We start from the raw sequence: 18,757 nt of genomic DNA, 5'->3' as shown, positions 1-18,757 counted from the left end.
AGCTTGCACCTTCCGCCTCAATTAGAGAGACTTCAATCTCCCATAATCTCCCGCATCTCACACCAACCTCCCTCGATACACATAAAAGAAAAACAGGGGTTTACTTAGCATCTGCAGCTTTAAGACTCATCTTCTCTCTCCACTCCCAGTGAGACTGTTGCCCTGAGCCCTCGTCTGTCAATTCTGGAGCCTCTACTTTTCGACACTCCTTTGATTTCTTATATTCAAATGCAAACTCATATTCTCTGAGGGTCAGTAGTTCTTTAAAGATCATCTAGTGCTTCTTCACTTTCTGATCTGGTGCTTGAACCCTCCCTATAACATTCCCCTTTGTCAATATCTCTTTTGACAAATAACTCACTGTACTGGGAGGTAGCTACTTCCATTTGTGGATGTATTTAGCAAATTACATCCGGAACAAGAATCTATCATCCGCAATAATAATAAGAGTTAACATCCGTTGAGCACTGTAGGCCAGGATCCGGGCTAAACCCTTACATGTAAGGTCCATTTAACCCTAACAATATCCTTTAGGCTATTATTACGATCTCCACTTCATAGATGAGGCAACGAAAGCACAGAGATTTAACTCGCCGCAGGTCAGAAGTCAGTAAATAGCAGTTAGTAAATAGCAGAGCTGGGATTCAAACCTGAACAGTATGGCTTCGGGCTCTACTCTCTAACCACTGTCCATCCTGCCCCTTAATCTCTACCCCATATCAAAAATGGAAAATTCCCAGCAGGGCAAGTTCAGTACTGAGAGCTTTTTAAGTGCCTCTATATACCTTCCCATGGAGCTGAGGCTCTCAAATGGTTCCCTGGAGCCACACCTCTGAAGAGTCCACAGATGTGGAGTGAGGCCCAACCATATGCATCTGAAAAAGCTCTGCAAAGATTCTGATGGGGAAACTGCCAAGATGGACAGGCAGATGAGGTTGGCTACAATCTGCCTGACGCTGTGATCACCCAGCCCACAGCCCATGAAATACCTGGCACCAAGAAGGCATGCTATGGCCACATCAATCCCCGACCTGGTCTCTCTATTAAAAAGCAGAATGGAAGAGAGGCTGGGCTGACTTGGCCCTTTCTCAGGGATCCCACACTTCTCTCGGTCAACCCTGCTTTTTTTTCCCAAGTGTTCCCAAACCACTGGTTCAATAGTCCATTCTAGGATGTGTCCAGGAGTTGACAGCATGCTTATTTATACACAGCTTTAGAATTTTCTTTTGCAATCATTAATAAAAAACTGAGCTATGTGACACTTTCTTGGTCTCTAACTAATTTTTCTGTGGCTCTGTTGGCCATGCAAGTGGTAGTCTTGGAAACATCTCATATATATGTGTCTTTTTTTTTTAAATTTATTTTATTTTATTATTATTATTATTTTTTGGCTGTGTTGTGTCTTTGTCGCTCCGCACGGGCTTTCTCTACCTGTTGTGCGGGGGCCACTCTTCGTTGAGGTGAGCGGGCTTCTCATTGTGGTGGCTTCTCTTGTTGCAGAGCACGGGCTCTAGACACGTGGGCTTCATTAGTTGCAGCACGGGGGCTCAGTAGTTGTGGCTCACGGGCTCTAGAGCACAGGCTCAGTAGTTGTGGCGCACGGGCTTAGTTGCTCTGTGGCATGTGGGATCTTCCCAGACCAGGGCTCGAACCCGTGTCCCCTGCACTGGCAGGCGGATTCTTAACCACTGTGCCACCAGGGAAGCCCCATATATATGTGTCTTTAAACACCATTTTATATGCCCTCCGTTGGTTCTTTCCAACTCCTGGAACTGAAATTTTCTGAGCCACAAGCCAGAACCTCACTGGTTTGGAGTAGCCTGAGCCCTCTGAGCACCTGCGAGCCTCTTAGCCATGCTGGACCATCACGTCCAGTCTTTCACCTTGTGGGGAAGATGGGAAACCCAAACAGAAATAGGTGTCAGGTGCCCCTCCATCAGATCACGTGCCCCAAGCAAACTCGGTTATATTTACTGAGTCAGTTGTTTTTACTCTCTCTCTCAGAACACGTTTTAAAAGGCTTTTTCTTATTCTTAAATTTTGGGGGAGGTAAGTTTCAGCTTAGTGTAACCTTATTCTTCTGGTTCTAAACTACATGTTTCATTTGTGTTTGGAGGGGGGGCCTGCAGGGAAGAAAGCTCAGAAAAGTGAGAGTTCGAATCTGGCTTGTCTGTGACCCTGGGCAGTTTATTTACTCTCCCTGAGACTCCGTTTCCTCAACTGGAAAATGAGCATAACATCTTTTGTTTTATAGGGCGCTTGTGATGACTCAGTGCAATACTAAACGTGAAGCGCTCAGCACAGTGTCGGGTGTATAAAAGATGCTCCGCAAATGTTCACTCTCTATTTGAGCAAACGTGTCTCCTTCCTCTGATTACACAGATTCTTCTCTATTTGAGCTCAGAGAGCTTCCCAGCACCCCTCTTTTCTCATGCACAACTTCTCACTTCTCTTTCTTGTGGGCGTTACTGAGGACCATCTTGCATCTCTCTCCCTTTCAATCAGTTTCTAGCTGTGTTCTGTCTTAAAAATTTCTGCCACAGAGAGAGACTGTCTTTGCTTTGAACTTTCTTGAATCTACTTGTATAAACTCAGTTCTGGAGGAAAAGCAGTACCTGGTTGAACCGTCCAAGGGCCAAAGGACCAGTTTCCATGATAGTCCACTTCATGCGAGAACCACCAACATTGACAACAATAGGTCTGTCTGGAATAATTCTCTCAGTGTGAGGCAGGCAAATCCCTCGGCCCAGAAATCAGGCTTAATTGGAAATTAAATTGCATTTCCATGCCAACTGCAGGATGCTTATATCCACAGCTAATTTATCAAGGTGATGCCTCATCCAGGAAGCCCATGGAAATAGAGTGGCTGCATCAGCAAGGTTACAAGCTTGTGTCTGATGAGATGAACTTTCTTTAAAGTGCAACTTGAACCCTTCAAGTTCCTCATTTGGGGGTTTTTGCACTTACTGGCTGCCTCCTCTGTGCCAGGGCCTGGAGATGTGGATGCTGGCGGGAAACGGCGCTGCCTTCTCCCTGCTCTGTGCCAGTGGCAGAAAGAGAATCCCATAAGCAAAAGATTCCCAAGCCACAGCACTTTACTTAGCTATCCAGGGTTGGGTTGTTTAGGAAGGTAGAGAGCATTATGGATAACTTCATGGTTAAGAATCTGATTTCTATATTGAACACTGATACTAGTCGTTCACAACGAACAAGGGTGGCCAGATTCTTCACCCAGCCCTTTACACTCATGTATTCCATTCTCCAGGCAATGGTGGGAAATAAATACATGATGATTATCATTATCCCCATTTTACTGATGAAGAAATTGAGACCTAGGAAGTACGTAACTTGCCTGAGGTCATTGTCACCCAATTAATTGATGGTAGAGCTGGGATTTAAACTAAGGTCATTTCATAGCAGAGCCAATGCCTTTAAAGGCCAGATTACACTGCTCCTTTATTTCCCCCAACTTTTAGTTCTAAAAATGTCCAACTATAGAAGAGTTGCAAAATTAGTATCTAGGAGACGCATACCCTTCACCTTGGCTCACAAATTATTATCAATATTTTGCCATATTTGTACTCCTTCTGTGTGTGTGTGTGTATTTGTTTTTCTGAATCATTTGAGGCTAGGTTCAGGGACATAAAACACAAGTCTGGTTTGGAAACCTCATGGGGACGAGTTTGGCTGGAGAATGTGTTTGTAGCTGCGGAGACACGAGCAGGAAGCAGGCTGAGACCATGAGATGCCGGCTGTGACAGCCAGGCCTGGAAGTTTGGGGTGTGCTCTAACATGGAGAGGACAGGCAGTGATACAGTGCAGTGAGAGCATAAATTTTATTGAAGGTATTGGGAAGAATTAAAAAATTAAAGATGTGTGTTCAGAGAATGGTATTTTTATGGTCTGATTAAATATACATGCTTATTGAAGGCAAGGCAGACAATACAGTTCTTTTAACAAGAAGAACTTTAAAAAATAACCATTGATCTCAACTAAAACCCAGGATATTTCAGTTTATTTCTTTTCTGTTTTACTTTTTCTGCCCACCTATCTATTCGCAGATTGGAACCTCATTGTACTTATAGTTTTGTATCCTGATTTTTCACCTAATATTATGTCAATAGCATTTCTGTTTGTTATTAAGTAGTCCTCAAAATAATTTTTTAAAGGTTTAATATTATTGCATCAGATGGATGAACCAAAATTCAGTTAGCCCACTATTTTTTGACTGAAGTTGAGATTGTCTTCAATTTTTCACTATTATAATGTAGTACCATGATGAACACTGCTGAATAAAAGTCTTTGTGTACATCTCTGACGATCTGCTTAGAACAGACTTCTAGAAGTAGGGCTCTATGGTCAAAGGGTTGCATGGACTATCTCTTTGTTTGGCACTGGTGTGGGGGAGACAGGAGGGGAGAAGTGGAAAGAAATGCAGTCTGCGGGCTGCAGCAAAGCAGTGAGACGTGATGAGAGTTTGGACTTTGGGGACAGCGTTGAGAATGGAAAGAGTGACAGACAAGAGAAACACCAGGGAGAAATAATCAATAGAACTCAGTGAGCAAGATAACGGAAGGTGCAAACTGGGGACACATACAGAGAAACAGTGAAGTCAGGAGAGAGAGGTCTGCTTTGCTTTTATGAGGGTTGAGTAGAGGGCACAGGAAGACATTCAAATCGAAGGACTTATGATCCATCCTCCCGCCCTCCCTTTCTTCCTTTCTCCATTCATCCCTCCATTGAGTCAGGATCATCGACACCTTGCTAAGGGGGTAAGTGTAGTTGGAAAGATGGACTTGGGAAGGCAGAATACAGAACCGGGACCTTTAATGGGCACGCAGGGCAGAGACTTTCAGGAAAGGAAAGTGGATTCAGAGGCCCAGGTTCAAGGGCCAGCTTTGCCACCCACCAGGTGGTCTCCCCCTGGGCTTCTCGTCTGCCTGGTGGACCTCTCAGCTTCCCCTGAGGGCCTACTATGTGCTGGGCCCTGTGCCAGGTGCTGGGGAAGCAGCAACGGCCAGGACAGTCCCTGCCCTTGTGAAGCTGGACTCTCAGGGCACAAGCCAGACCAGAAACAAATGAGTAAATGTGTGATGTAATTGTAGGAGGGCTATGCGGGAAAATGAGGCAGCGATGGGTGGGAGGAAGTGCCACTGTGCACAGCGGGGGTGACTGTAGACAGGAGGGGATCTGAATGAAGTGCAGGAGAGAGCCAGAGGAGAGCTGGAAGAGAGTGTCCAGACGGAGAGTCAGTAACCGTCAGGACTCAGAGGCTGGAGGAGCTGGGGTTCCAGCAAAAACAACATGGCCTGGTGGCCGGGGTGCACTCCTGGAGGAGAATGCCACCAGAGCAGGAGGCCAGAAACGCCGGGACAGATCACGCGAAGGCTGCAGACCATAGACGAAAGTCTGCATTTGACTCTGAATGTGGCAAGAAACCACTGGAGACACAGTTGTGAGCAGGGGGATTATGTCTTTTAAAAATATGGGAGTGGATGAATAGCAATGGTTGAATGGATTAAAAAAAATTATGGTATATCCCTACTCTGGAGCATTATTCAGCCTTAGAAAGGAATGAAATTCTGACACATGCTACAACATGGAAAAACCTTGAAAACATTATGCTAAGTGAAATAAGTCAGACGCAAAAGAGCAAATACGGTGTGATCCTACTTATATGAGGTACCTAGAATAGTCAAGTTCATAGAGACCGAAAGTAGAATGGTGGAAAGGGGCTGGGGGGGGTGAGGGTGGAGGGAATGGGGGATAATTGTTTAATGGGGACAGAGTTTCAGTTTGGGAAGATGAAAAGTTCTGTAGGTGCATGGGGATGAGGGTTGCACAGCAATGTGAAATGTAATTAATGCCACTGAATTGTACACCTCAAAATGGTTAAAATGGTAAATTTTATGCTATGTATATTTATGACAATAAAAAGATATGCGAAAGGATGCTATGCAAAGGATTGTCTCTGGGGTGTATTACTTTCCTAGGACTGCCTTAACAAAATACACAGACTGGGCAAGTTAAACAACAGAAATTTATTTTTTTCGTGGTTCTGGAGGCTGGAAGTCCAAGATCAAGGTGCTGGCAAGTTTGGTTTCTGGTGAGGCCTCGCTCCTCTGCTTGTAGATGGCCACTCTGTCCTTCTTGCTGTGTCCTCACATGGCCTTTTCTCTATGTGTGTGTCTCTTCCTCTTCTTATAGGGACATCGGTCCTATTGGATCAGGCCTCCACCCTTATGACCTCATTTAACCTTAATTTCCTTTTAAAAATCTTACCTCCAAATACAGTTACATTGAAGTTAACACTTCAACTTATGAATCTGGGGGGACACAATTCAGTCCATTACAGGGGTGATGATGTTGAGGGATTTGACGCAGAGTGTTTCTTTGGTACTGTATGAGATCTTCAGAGTCACAGCTCTGGCTCTGTGATCTTGGGCAAGTTATTCAACCTCTCCCAGCTCCAGGATGGGAATAACAAAAGTAGGTAACTCACAGGGCCAGGGCTGGATTGACTGCAGGGATCCTTGTAAAGCCCCAGCAAACCAGTAGCACTCCAGGGACGGTGGCAATTGTTGTTCCTCCTATGGGGCCTGTGAGTTTGGCATGACAGGTTGCTGTTTCTAGACTCGTGAAGCAAGGACAGAGTTAATCAGCCCAAGGATGGCAGGAGCGTCCTGCAGTCCAATATGCCTGGTGGCGTAGGAGTATCCCAGGCTCCAAGGCACAGCGGGTTCCCAGCTGATGTTTACAGATAGCAAGCTGCAAGCCTGGGCTTGGCTCTGCCTGTCAAGCACAGATGGTTTGAAAAATGACACCCAAACTGGCTCAGGGTTAATCAAAAGATTACAGAAAGAAAATTGGGGTAGGCTAACTCCAGCCTCTCAGACACAAGCCTCAGAATCACATCTCCCTCCCTGATTCCTGCCCAATTATCTGCCTCTGCTTCTAAACCACCTCATTCCAGCAAGAAGTGAAAATTGGCTAGACTGGAATTACAATGGCAATGCTTGCTGGGTGGTATTTCATTTCTTTCCCCTCCCTGCAGTCTCAGCTGTCAGGCTAGTTCTCCCATATTTTTTTGTGGTTTGACTGGAGAAGGGGAATATGTGGATGATGGTCTGGGGTGTAATCTGGGGGGTACAGGACTCAGCAGAATCCTCCAAGCTGTGCTGCTTCGGTCAGAATGGAGGCCTTGAAACCTTGATTTCTCAAATAAAAGCATGTGTTGCCTCTTGGTCAAGCTGGGGAAGAACCAGTTTTGTCTTTTTTACTTTCCTAGGCCGGGTCTGAGTTTTAGAAATGAAGGGAGCATCATATAGGAAGTAAAACTGGAACTTGGAGACAGACAGCCTGACTTCCAATTCTGGCTCTGTCCCGAGCTGGCTGTGTGACCCAGAGCCAGGTCCCTTCCCGTCCTGAAGCTCAGAACTTCTTATCTATAAATTGGGTTAACGAGAGCTCTCCACCTTCTAGGGTTCTTGTGCGTATTAAATAAAATTGTGTGTGCGGTGCTAAGAGCAATGTCGGGCACAGAGCAGGTGCCATGCGTAGTGTTGCAATGATTGCTATAAAATCTTAGAATTCCAAAACTGGAAGGGACGCTTGAAGCTAGCAACTCCCTCATTTTAGTGATGAAGAAACAGAGGCCCAGAGAAGGGAAGGGTCTGGAATCGAAGGCCCAGCTCCCAATCTGCTGCTCTTTGTAGTTCTAAGACCACGAGAAGGAACACGATGGCTTCAAGAAGAGAGGACCATGGTGTGCTTTAAGTTCATGGTCCTCCTGCCCTCATCCCAACAGGAGGAAGGCTTTCTTCCGCCTCCAGACTCTGAGGAGTACAGGGAGTGGGATCACTGGCAATGGTAAACGTTTTTCCTCATGTCTCTTCCTGGAGTCCTGGCTTCCATTGCATCCAGATGGCCTGGGGTGCCTGTACAAGTTCCTCATCTCTGCTTCTTCTGCACAACTCCCTGCCCTCCAGTGGGGCCCTCAGAGCCTGGGTCCTCCCTCCTGCCCTTCCAGTTGGGGCGCAGATGGACACTGAGGAGGAACCCGACCTCCCCTTTGCGCATCTGGCCAGCTGTAGTGGGCGGGCAGCGAGGGCCATCCCACAGAGCACTGGAGAACTGGGATGGGAGAATGACCAGGCCCCTGGTCTAGCTTGCACTGATCTCTCATCTCATCAAGGTCACTGTGGCTGGTGGCTTCTGTCAAACTCCTGCATAGAAATTCAGAACAGGGAGATGGGGCGTGGAGGCCTCTGAATCAGCCTGACAAAGCCCAGGCCTCAAAAAGGGACTCCAGTCTCACAGCCTGATGTTGCTGGGCAGGAAACGTGATTAGTCATCATTTATTCAACATCCATCTGGTGCTCAAGGCATCACCAATAAGCCCCATGCAGTGAGTGCCCATGTTCTCACAGGGGCAAGGGGATGGTCAATAAAAACAAAAACCACTAAATGAAAAGGATAATTTCCACTGTTGACAAGTTCCCGATTACGGAAGATGTAATTGAGAGTGACTGGGCGTGGAGGGGGCAACTTTGAAGGAGCTGTACATCTAGAGAAGAGCCGGAAGAAGACTTGACTCATAGCCTTGTTTCTTTCGGCTCTGCCTCCTTTCTGCTGGCTACGAGTCCGAGGTTTAATTGCATGAAAAGAAGAGAAGGCTGGGAAGTTGGCTTTTCCTGGGCAGCTGTTATGTGCTGGGTGCTGGGTATGCCACGTGCACCATCTCCTCGTAGCCCCATGAGGAGGGAATTACTGGCCCCATTTCCCAGGGGAGGACACAGACTCAAGGTGGCACATGGCTTGTCCCTGGCTATCCTGCCAGAAAGTGGCAGGATTTGAACCCAGGACTGTCTGGCTCCAGAGCTGTGCCCTTGCTTGCCCTGCACCTTCCTGCCGCCCATGGCTGCCTCACATGACCACGTCCGCTCTCAGGAATCAACAGCTGTCTGGGACTTGGGACTTGCGGTCTGATGAGAGAGGTGGTCTGGGGAAGATTCTGTGGCCTGGAAGATTCTGGAATCCTAAGAAGAATGGGGAAGGTGAGGGTCACACTGGCAGGGCCAGGGACCTCTGGGCCTCCAAAGGCTGATTAAGACCTGATTTGATCCACTCCACCCAGTGTGTTTGTACTGCAGCCCTCCCGTCTGCCAGAGGGGCCCATTTCCAGCTACTTTTAATTTGGAACAAACCAGCCGGTCCCCCGTGGTCCTAGAGTTAATAGGATGTCTGTGCAGCAGGGCTAGGATAAGCAGCTGAACAAATTATTTCTGCCTGGTATTGGTGTCATTTGGAAGAAAGGACCAGTGGCCCCAGAGAGGGACAGCCTTGGCAGGTGGCGGAGGTCCCATCTTCCTCTGTTTCCTCTGCTATGGGACTACAGGGACCCCAGAGAGCTCCTGGTCAGCAAAAATGAATCAGGGAGTGATGGGTCTGCTACAGAGGGGCAAGGACAAGAGACCTGTAGGCTGGGATGAGGGCTACTGGACATGGGAGAGCCAAAGTGAGCACACTGCCCACCCTGGCAGGCTCTGGCTTGGGACTGGAGAGGCAGGAATGGACCAGAATATTGGAACTTTCTGCCTATGACAAGGCACAAGCACTCAGAGGTTCCCAGTTGCAACCAGGGAGGGGGCTGAGCTAACATGAGCCCTTTGCTCGCCTGAATGGCCAGGACAGCAAGCCAGCTGGGGCCCGGACTGGTGGAGACTCTACCTTCCCCAGCAAAGAGAAGTGCACACAAGCTGAGCTGCTCAGGAGGCAGGAGGTGCCCTCCTTCTGGCAGAGGGCACTGTCACATCTCACAGGTTCCAAGATCCCCAGAGTCAAGGTCATTGCTTTTTTTAGACAATTCTAGTAATTCTAGACTGCCTGGTGCCCTAAAACTTGTGTATTTCTCCACTGGCAAGACAATTTCTCACACTTACCCTATAAGAATGGAGCGCAGTGAGGGAGGGCCCCTCATGGGTGAGGAGCTTGAGACAGCAGGGGTCTGGGCCCCAGCACACCTGTCCCAGAGGTGATTAGTGCCTCCAGGAGAGCACGCATGGGTCTGTCTTGCTGACCTTGGCCTGTGGGGCGTTCCCTTTCCCCATCAAGCTTATTCCTTAACCCAGGTCATGCCACATAACGGAATTTGTCCCAACCCCTTGCAAGACAGGTGGCTGCACTGAAACAACCCAGCAAGTACAACCATTTCTGACAAACCCACCTACAAAATTAGTGGGAAGCTGGTGGCACTCTGCCGGTGACAAGGTGGGGAGCAAAGCCCTCAGGGGCATCCTCTCCAGCCCAGTGGAGAGGCAAGCACCTGGTCTTGACCCCAGTAGAACTCAGGTTCTTTTCCAGCCCTGCCACTCATTGCCAGCTGGGCGACCTGGCTAAGCTAAAGGTTCGTTTCCTTAAAACAATTAAAATGGAGATTGCAATGCCTACTTCCAGGGTCAGGATGGGGCAAGGCAAGAGAGGTGCCTAGGGCATGCAGTTTAAGGAGCTCAGCTCCCTGCAAGTGCAGGGTCCCCTCTTGACCTGCTTGCTGCCAGCCTGTGACTTGTATTATCCTTGTTAAATTAGAAAACAGCCTTGCGTGGTTGATACTGCTATTATCTCCAATGATCAGGGAAGAACCTTGGTTTTGGGAGGTTGTGCAACTCACCCAAGCTCACACAGCTGGTGGACCACAGGGCTGGGACTCCAGCCCAGTCTGCCTGAGGGCAGAGCCCTCCCCACATTCAAGGTCAGTTTCTTGAGGCTCCTGAACAGCAGTGGGGCGGGGAGGCAAGAGGAACGGCTTGTCTCCGATGGGTCTGAAGCTGAGGTCTTGCCTAGCACACAGAGAACCGACCTGGGCGGGGAGGGAGGGGGAGCTGGGGCTCTAGGGCAAGGTTCTTGAGATAAATCTTACACGGTCATCACCGCCCCCCTTCCAACCCCGCAGCTACGCGGGTGGCCAGGACAACTAGAAGCTCTCCTGGATTGGATTTCTCGCTCCTGCTTTGCGTTGGCTTTGCCATCTGCGCCTGGGGTGACGGATGGGTTCCCCAAAATGCAAAAGGAAATGGGCTTAAACCTCCCCAGCCCCCGCCCCCAGCCCCGGGGTCTCTGCCAGGGCTGGGGAGCTAGCTGCGCAGGAAGGAGGAGACACGTTCCTCAAAGCCTGGTGTAACTGGGCATCCAAGGCAGGAGCTGAGCTTCTGGTAAGTTCTTCTTTAGGGCAGGGGAGGGCCTGGCTCTGGGAGTCACACTCCTAACTCCTAATCAGGGAATCAGGCGTGGAAAGTGGCTCGCGTGTCAGTCTCAGCACAGGGTGGAGCCCTAGGAAAGCAAGTTCAGCAAAGGGGAAGCAGCGAAAGTGCTGGAGACGAGAAGCTGCTCTCAGAGTCTGTGTCAGGGGCTCAAGGAACAAGCAGTGAGTGAGAAGTCTCTGCCTCAAGATGCTCACAGCCCCGAGAGTACCAGCTAATCACTGTAGCAGCCCCACGGAGCGTTGCCTCAGGACTTATTATGCGGGTATCTTTTTTTTTTTTTTTAATTTTTATCGGAGTATAGTTGATTTACAATGTTGTGTTACTTTCCGCTGTACAACAAAGTGAATCAGTTGTACAAATACATATATCCACTCTTTTTTAGATGCTTTTCCCATATGGGCCATCACAGAGTATGGAGTAGAGTTCCCTGTGCTACACAGTAGGTCCTTATTAGCGCAGGAAGCTTTACATACACAATCTCATTAAGTCCCGTAAGGAGGGCATTTACGATTCCATTTTATAGATTAGGTACCTGAGGCCAGAGAGAGGTAAGGGACCTGGCACGAGGTTCCCCAGCCAGTATGCAGAGAACCCAAGATGTCCTAGTCTGGCAACCAGTTGCCTTTGCCACTGCATAATTTGTTTGCAAACTTCTTTTAAGCTTTTTTTTTTTTAAACCTTTTTTAAACTCGTTTGTTAAATTTCAGAGAAGTCGAGTATGTGAAACAAATCAAAGTAGAGCTGAAGGGGCAGGAGCGAGGGTGCTAGGACACTCCCCCATCCCCCAAACACACACAACCTCCCCTCTTCTGACCATTTAAATGCCCTTCCCAAGACCCTAAGAAGCTCAGGCACGGTTCTGAATGATTTGTCTGGCTGGAGGCTCACCCTCTGACCATAGACTGAGCACCTCTGGGACAGGCGTGTGCACGGGGCTTCCTAGAAGCTCAGGCTAGTACAAGCATCGTCTCAGGGTGCCACGTAGCGCTGCTTCATTCATTTAATGCTATTGGCAGAGCACTCACTCTGGGCTGGGCCCTGGATGCGTAGCTCCGGCTACAGTGGTGAGTAAAAATGCGCGTGGGCCCTGCCCTCATAGAGCTTAAGTCAAGTGGGGAAGACGGCCTTAAGCAAACATGTTCCTAAAAGAGACACGGATCACATATTGTGATCAGAGCTATGAAGGAAACAGTCAAAGTCAAGGGGGAGGACCTGATCTCTGAAAAGGACCTCCGTGAGAAATCTGGGCCACTGGCAGCTGAGACCAGTGAAACGGGGCATTGCTGGCATCAGGGGGAGGTGGCCAGGACAGGAGCAGGCAGGACACAGAGGGGGTGAGCATGGGCCCTCCCTGTTCCCCAGTTATTCCCAAGGCAGGTAAGAAACAATAAATTGCCCCCAGGACCAGCAGGAGGTACCTGGTCCTATGGAATCTTTACATTCCTCAATCCCGAAAGGAGCAAAGAGAAATACTTCTTCTAAAGGTTGGATTATTGCAAATCTAGGACTCAGTGTGATGAATAATGAATAAGTGAAATCACAATGGAAACCAGAAATCGTTAGGCAAATGTCATGTGTCCACGTAGGGTGTAATCTAAATTCACCTAGGGCCGGTCTATACATTAGAAAGACTGTTCTCCACTCTCCTGCTCTAGGCTTGGCTCTGCTCTCTTGGTCATTTATTTTAAAAATATTTATTGAACACCTGGGCTGGGCAGAACACTGGCTTCCCATCCTGTGCCTGGCGCAGAGCCAGGGCTGTGTAAACTCTTGGTGCCCTCTGTGGAGCCAGGAGGCATGATCGTGCCCTGATGGCTGCCGTGGGTCGCCTCTCACATGAGTCTGAGAAAACTCAGTAGTGAAGCAGGTCGGAAGGAGTCCAGGCGGCCACTCGGTCCCCACTACCGGTCCCTGTGGAGCCCTTTCTGTGTCACACGGATCTTAGTCTCCGGGATTCTGAGCAGAGAGAGGGGGCCGTCCTGACCCACTGGCTGGTTTCTCTGCAAAGGCTGACGCTCTAATGCTGCTCCCTCTGCCAGCACCAACCTCCTTCCACTGCCCAGCCCTGGCCCTCCTGCTCGGCTCAGTTTAGATGCCACTTTTGGAGGAGCCTCTTCACCTGCTCAGACTATTCTTCTCTGTGCCCTTTGGCCCCTATGCCTCCCTCCTTCTCAGCACTCAGAGTGATGTCCCCATGGGGTCTGTGTCTTTGGTCTGTGCTCCCACTGGAATGCACGTTTCTTGACGGAGGGCTCGAGTCCTATTCATCCATATGTCCAGTGTCTAATGAGTGTGGCGCAGCGCAGGTGCTCAGTAAATGAATGTCAAGTGGATGGTTGTGGGCAAATATGCAGACAAAAATATCATCCTCCTCATTTATTCAAATAGCCGTCCACCCTTTCTCTTAATCTCTCTGTCTCTCTCTTACACACACACACACACACACACACTTTTGCATACACTCTCTCTCCCTGACTGACCTCACCTGCTCACACTCACCCCCTCTTGAGGCATTATGTCCTCTGTGATCTCTCTCCCCCTGCCTGGAGTGTACAGACCTGCCTGCCGTCGGCTACATTAAAGAGATTTTGACCCTGGGCAGGCAGAGGGGTTGGCCTGGGTCACCCTCTCCAGACCCATGCCCGTCTCAGTCCCTGACCTCTCCTTCATGTGGGGTCACTGCAACACACTCCGTAAAGGGATCCCGTGTCTCAGCGTCCCTGGATCCTTGAAACAGGGCTGGGAGGTGGATAGGTTAGCTTCATTTTACAGATGAGGAAACCGAGGCTCAGCAAGGCTGTGACTTGCACAGGGAGCGAAGCTGGGGTTGAGACCTAGGTTTCCTAAGTTCAGGCCAAAGCTCTTTGCATTCTATTTCTGGGAAGTAGCGACTGGGATAGGACGCTGCCCCTCACGCATCACGCCCTGAGATCCCGGGATCCTTGCGGAGAGGATTGAATGCGGGAACCCTGCACGATCCCCTAAGTCCTCTGCTCTCTCCGCCTCACCTCAGTCTATCCCACTTGGAGCCCCTAGTAATTCTGCCTGGCAGCCTGACCCTTAGCATTGGGCATTCAACCCACCTGAGCTTCCTGCAGGGGCAGTGCCCTATTTCAGAAGTGCAATGGGGACAGAACAGGAGCTATGAAAGGGCCAGAGAAAGGAGACAAGCAAAATCTCATCATTCCTTCTCCCATACCCACCTTACAATTTCATCATGCTGGACCCGCCGGGCAGCCGGGGACCTGAACCAGCTCATTAGAGATGGCCATACACAGCCTTTATATTCTCTCATTGTCACTTTTTATTTTTTGGCTGCGTTGGGGCTTCCTTGCTGCGTGCGTGCTTTCTCTAGTTGCGGTGAGCAGGGGTTACTCTGTTGCGGTGCGTGGGCTTCTCATTGCGGTGACTTCTCTTGTTGTGGAGCACGGGCTCTAGGCACACGGGCTTCTGTAGTTGTGGCTCGCGGGCTCTAGAGTGCCGGCTCAGTAGTTGTGGCGCACGGGCTTAGTTGCTCCGTGGCACGTGGGATCTTCCTGGACCAGGGCTCGAACCCGTGTCCCCTGCATTGGCAGACGGATTCTTAACCACTGCGCCACCAGGGAAGCCCTCTCATTGTCATTAAAAAAAATCCCCGATCAGGGGTATGTGGGCCTCCCTCCTTCCCCAAATACCCTGCCCGCCGCTTCCAGTGCATCTCCCCCAAAGAATCTTTCCTCCTGAACGAAGGGCATGGATATTTAAAGTCGCTTTTTCAGCCAGTGCAACCACATCTCGCTGCTGCTCTCTCTTTAAGTTTTATCTCCAGAAAGTTTGCCAGAGTGTCTCTGAGTCCCTCACACTCCTTGGTACAGAGTGTAACATGGGGCCCCAGAGACAGGGACGCCCCCTGAGAAGTTAGCCTCCCCTCTGCATCCTGGGGCTGAATTGCACACGTGCAGTCCTAGTTCTGGTCCACAACCATACCTTCTGGGCTACCCAGGCAGTCAGACCTGAAAACTCCCTGCCACCCCTGTTCTTGGGGAATGGGCATAGGTAGGAGATGCAGAGGGACAGGGATCCAAAAAAAGCAAAGGAATGATGAACAAAGCCCCAGAAACGCAAGACCCTGGAACCCAATGAGAGGAAGCTCTTGGCTCCTGACATCAGACCCAGAGCTGATATAGATCCTGTATTCACCAGTGCACGGTGGATTCCAGCCCCAGAGCCACCTCCTGCTGGCCCCCTCCAGCCTCTCTGTTCTGCAGAATTACTCACAGCCCACTGCATCAAATCTCTCTTTTATCAACAAGGCACAACACTCCGTGGATAACTTCTTGAAACTCTAGTCATGCTAAGCTGCTTCTAGGGCTCTGGGAAGGGTTCTGTCCCTCTGCCCGCCTGGAACCAATCAGCCACACACTGCCAAACCCATTTCCAAAGTTCCAGGCAATTACAGCCGCCTGAGCTCCCTGGCCTGGTGCCCGCCTGCTCGGGGCCAGGACCCAGGTTGTCAGCAACCCTGAAATCCAGCCCCCGATTTCTCCCCAGCTTCCTCTGAGACCCAGGCGCACGGGAATGGCCACACTTACCGCACCAAGGCACTCTGACCAGCCAGACCACACCAATACAGAAAACGAGGGTCAAGGCCAGGCTCCCTACCTTTGCTGAGGGTCCCAGTGATGAGCTTAAAGATGGTCTGGGCAAATTTCACGAACCCAAGCTTGCATCTTTTGGAGCAGCCGCTCATGGTGGCAGAGGGAAGGCAGGCTCTGTTGTCAGCACCCAGAAGGGAAGGCACCCACCTTGCGTGCCCCTGGAACTTGGAGCCTGCCTGGGCGAACCCTGAGAGAAGGACGCACCCCAGAAGCTACGGGAACAGCACAGCTGCCTCTGCAGTGAGTCCGGCTTCTGCATCCAGAGAGCCTGCAGGGCACGATAACTGCTCCCTTCCTTCCTGCCTCCCTCCACCCCCTCCCGCTGTCCACCCAAGTCCTCGCCACAGGAGGATCTCAGGATGTCAGGGCTGGGGCAGCACTGCCAGGGCACAGGGCGCTCTGAGGGGACGGAGGAGGAGGGTGAAGCTGGGCAGCGCAGGGAGGGAGGAGCTGGAGCTCTCCCAGGCTTTGCTGACTGTCTTTCTTACATGGCAGTGGTAATGTAGCAATTAATACTCGAGTCAGGAGGGAGGGGACTGCCACGCAAAAGCACTCCAATCCACAGCCTCCCGGTTCGCTCTCCCGCTCTTTCCTTCCTGGTTAATCTAATAGACCAATTTTCTGTGCCGTGCCTTGATCGGGATCTGGGAGGACTTCCCTCCAGAGCAGGAGACCACTGCTTTGCGCTCAGTGGAAAGTTTGCAGGCAGCTTCTGAGCGGCCTGGTTTGCATCAAGGAGAAGTCGGGCTGAGTGGGGAGCCCTGGGGGAGCTGGCTTGTGCAGCTCCCTGGCACCAGCAGCAGGGGCTGTCTGCCTCCGTTGATTTGGAAAGTCAATGCCTCTGCTGCTTCCCGGATCCAGGTGCCCCGCCCTCCACCCCAACACACACCCACTCAAAGTCGGCTGTTCAACTCCAGCTCCCACCCCTACAGAGCAGCTAAGAGTCTGTGCTCTCTCATCAGGACAGCAGAGGAGTGCAATTAGGGCTTTTCTTGACGAAGAAAGTACTCCTCGGAGATGCCATAAAGGAATGACCGAAATTCAAACAATCTGACTACAGTACAATACTCTTAGAAGTAAAACTGCACGGTAGTATGCAAATATGAACCCCAACTATTGCTTAATAAAAAATCTGGCTGCTGTTCAGTACCATAGACTCTGTGGGTTGCATGGAACTTCAGGGGGACATCTCATCCCACCCTCTACACAGGGCCGTGAACCTCCCCCATGACATCCCCACTTTACTTTCCCTGGTGATTTAAAGGGTCCCCATGGGCCATCACCATGGGTATCACCCACCAATGCACCGTGGTTCCATTTGAACAGCAGATATGAAATCCACCTGGCATTGAACTAAACCATGCCCTGGGAATGTCTCTCTCTTCCTCTCCATCGGCTTGTCTATTATCTGTTTCTCTGGGATGTTTGAGAGCACTAGATTGCTTAAGAGCCAGAGAAGGGAGACCACCCGTTGATAAAATGCCACATATGCCAGAACTCATGCTCCGGGTCTAGTTTCTTTCCCATCTTCTGCGAGTCACGTGGAAATGAATCTTGAAACGAACCTCAGCCCTCAGTTCACCAACAAATTTCAATTCCACGAACAGACCCAGGAGACAGCCCACTAGCACAGAGCCTTTCTCCAAGCCCCAAAGTGGCCTGCGCTCCCTGACTCACCGGCATGGTTATGAGTCACAACACATACAACAGAAAGGAGCCCTGGAGGAAAATACCCCCTTGCGTTTGATGTCTTAAGGTTTGAAACTGCCATGTTATTCACTCTTTGTCTTAAGGTATTGAAGGTCCCAGTTAAAAGGCATATGGTACCTGGGAATGTTAATGGCACTTGTTCTTTTGTACACTTGCTCATATATCCAGTACTTACTGAACTCCCAGTCTGTAGAAAAGGGCTGAGCAGCCTGGGTGCAGGAAGCACTGAGGGCCCAGGATGTAGAAAATGCTGAGCCGGGCACACTAGATAGACATGGTCGGTGCCCTCCTGGACCTAACGGTGGAGTGGACTCATCATCAGATGTGAAGCCCTTGTCAAGAATCGTTTATCCAATGAACTTGGCTCACTTTGCAGAATCTTAGTGGGATGGAGATGCAGGGCACGTAGAGATGGAGAAGAAAGAGGAAAGAACTGGGGTGTGAAACATCACCAGGTAGGCAAGCAGCCGGCCAAGGGCAGCACTACCTGGGCACCAAGGAGGAGGAGAAGGATTAGAGAAAGATTAAAAGAGCATGTGGTTGTATACACTGATGTGTATAAAACTGATGCCTAATAAGAACCTGCAGTATAAAAAAACAAACAAAACAACTAATACTAAACTTTCATTGGGTTATTTGTATGGAAATATGTTAATATAAATGTTTCAGACATTACATGAAATTTCTAAAAATCTTATATTTGTATTTGTATGGAAATATGTATGGAAATATGTTAATATAAATGTTTCAGACATTACATGAAATTTCTAAAAATCATATTTGTATTTGTATGGAAATATGTATGGAAATATGTTAATATAAATGTTTCAGACATTACATGAAATTTCTAAAAATCTTATATTTGTACTTGTATGGAAAGGTATAATGTTATAAGTAATAATCCTAGTTATTACTTTAAAATGTATATCTCAGAAATAACTAATTTTCTTGTCAACTGCATTATTATGAACTGTCATCAAATCTTTAACCGTGGTCATTTTTAAGTCTTTTGTCATTTACAGACAGTTCTGGGTGTACTCTGATGATTTTGCAAATATGTTCCTATAAAAGGGTTTCATCTTCAAGAAATACATGGAAAAGACTCTGACAAGTACAGGTTTCTGGTAACGGACTGTACTGCTGAACTGA

The 18,757-nt window shown here is 49.3% G+C and overlaps 1 protein-coding gene across 2 annotated transcripts in view; it reads right to left on the bottom strand.

Annotated features, from left to right (window-relative positions):
- The window catches only part of KCNIP1 (potassium voltage-gated channel interacting protein 1), a 356,323-nt gene extending 340,151 nt beyond the window's left edge, over positions 1–16,172 (bottom strand). For both annotated transcript variants that reach the window (XM_059919626.1, XM_059919627.1), the window contains exon 1: positions 15,903–16,172. In XM_059919626.1, the coding sequence (XP_059775609.1) occupies positions 15,903–15,990 (88 nt within the window). In that variant the 5' untranslated portion in view covers positions 15,991–16,172. The remainder of the gene's footprint in view (positions 1–15,902) is intronic.
- Between the last annotated feature and the right edge of the window lie 2,585 nt (positions 16,173–18,757).

Source organism: Balaenoptera ricei, chromosome 3 (assembly GCF_028023285.1).
Source record: "Balaenoptera ricei isolate mBalRic1 chromosome 3, mBalRic1.hap2, whole genome shotgun sequence".
Taxonomy (NCBI): Eukaryota; Metazoa; Chordata; class Mammalia; order Artiodactyla; family Balaenopteridae; genus Balaenoptera; species Balaenoptera ricei.
This window is presented reverse-complemented; position numbering and strand designations above follow the sequence as displayed.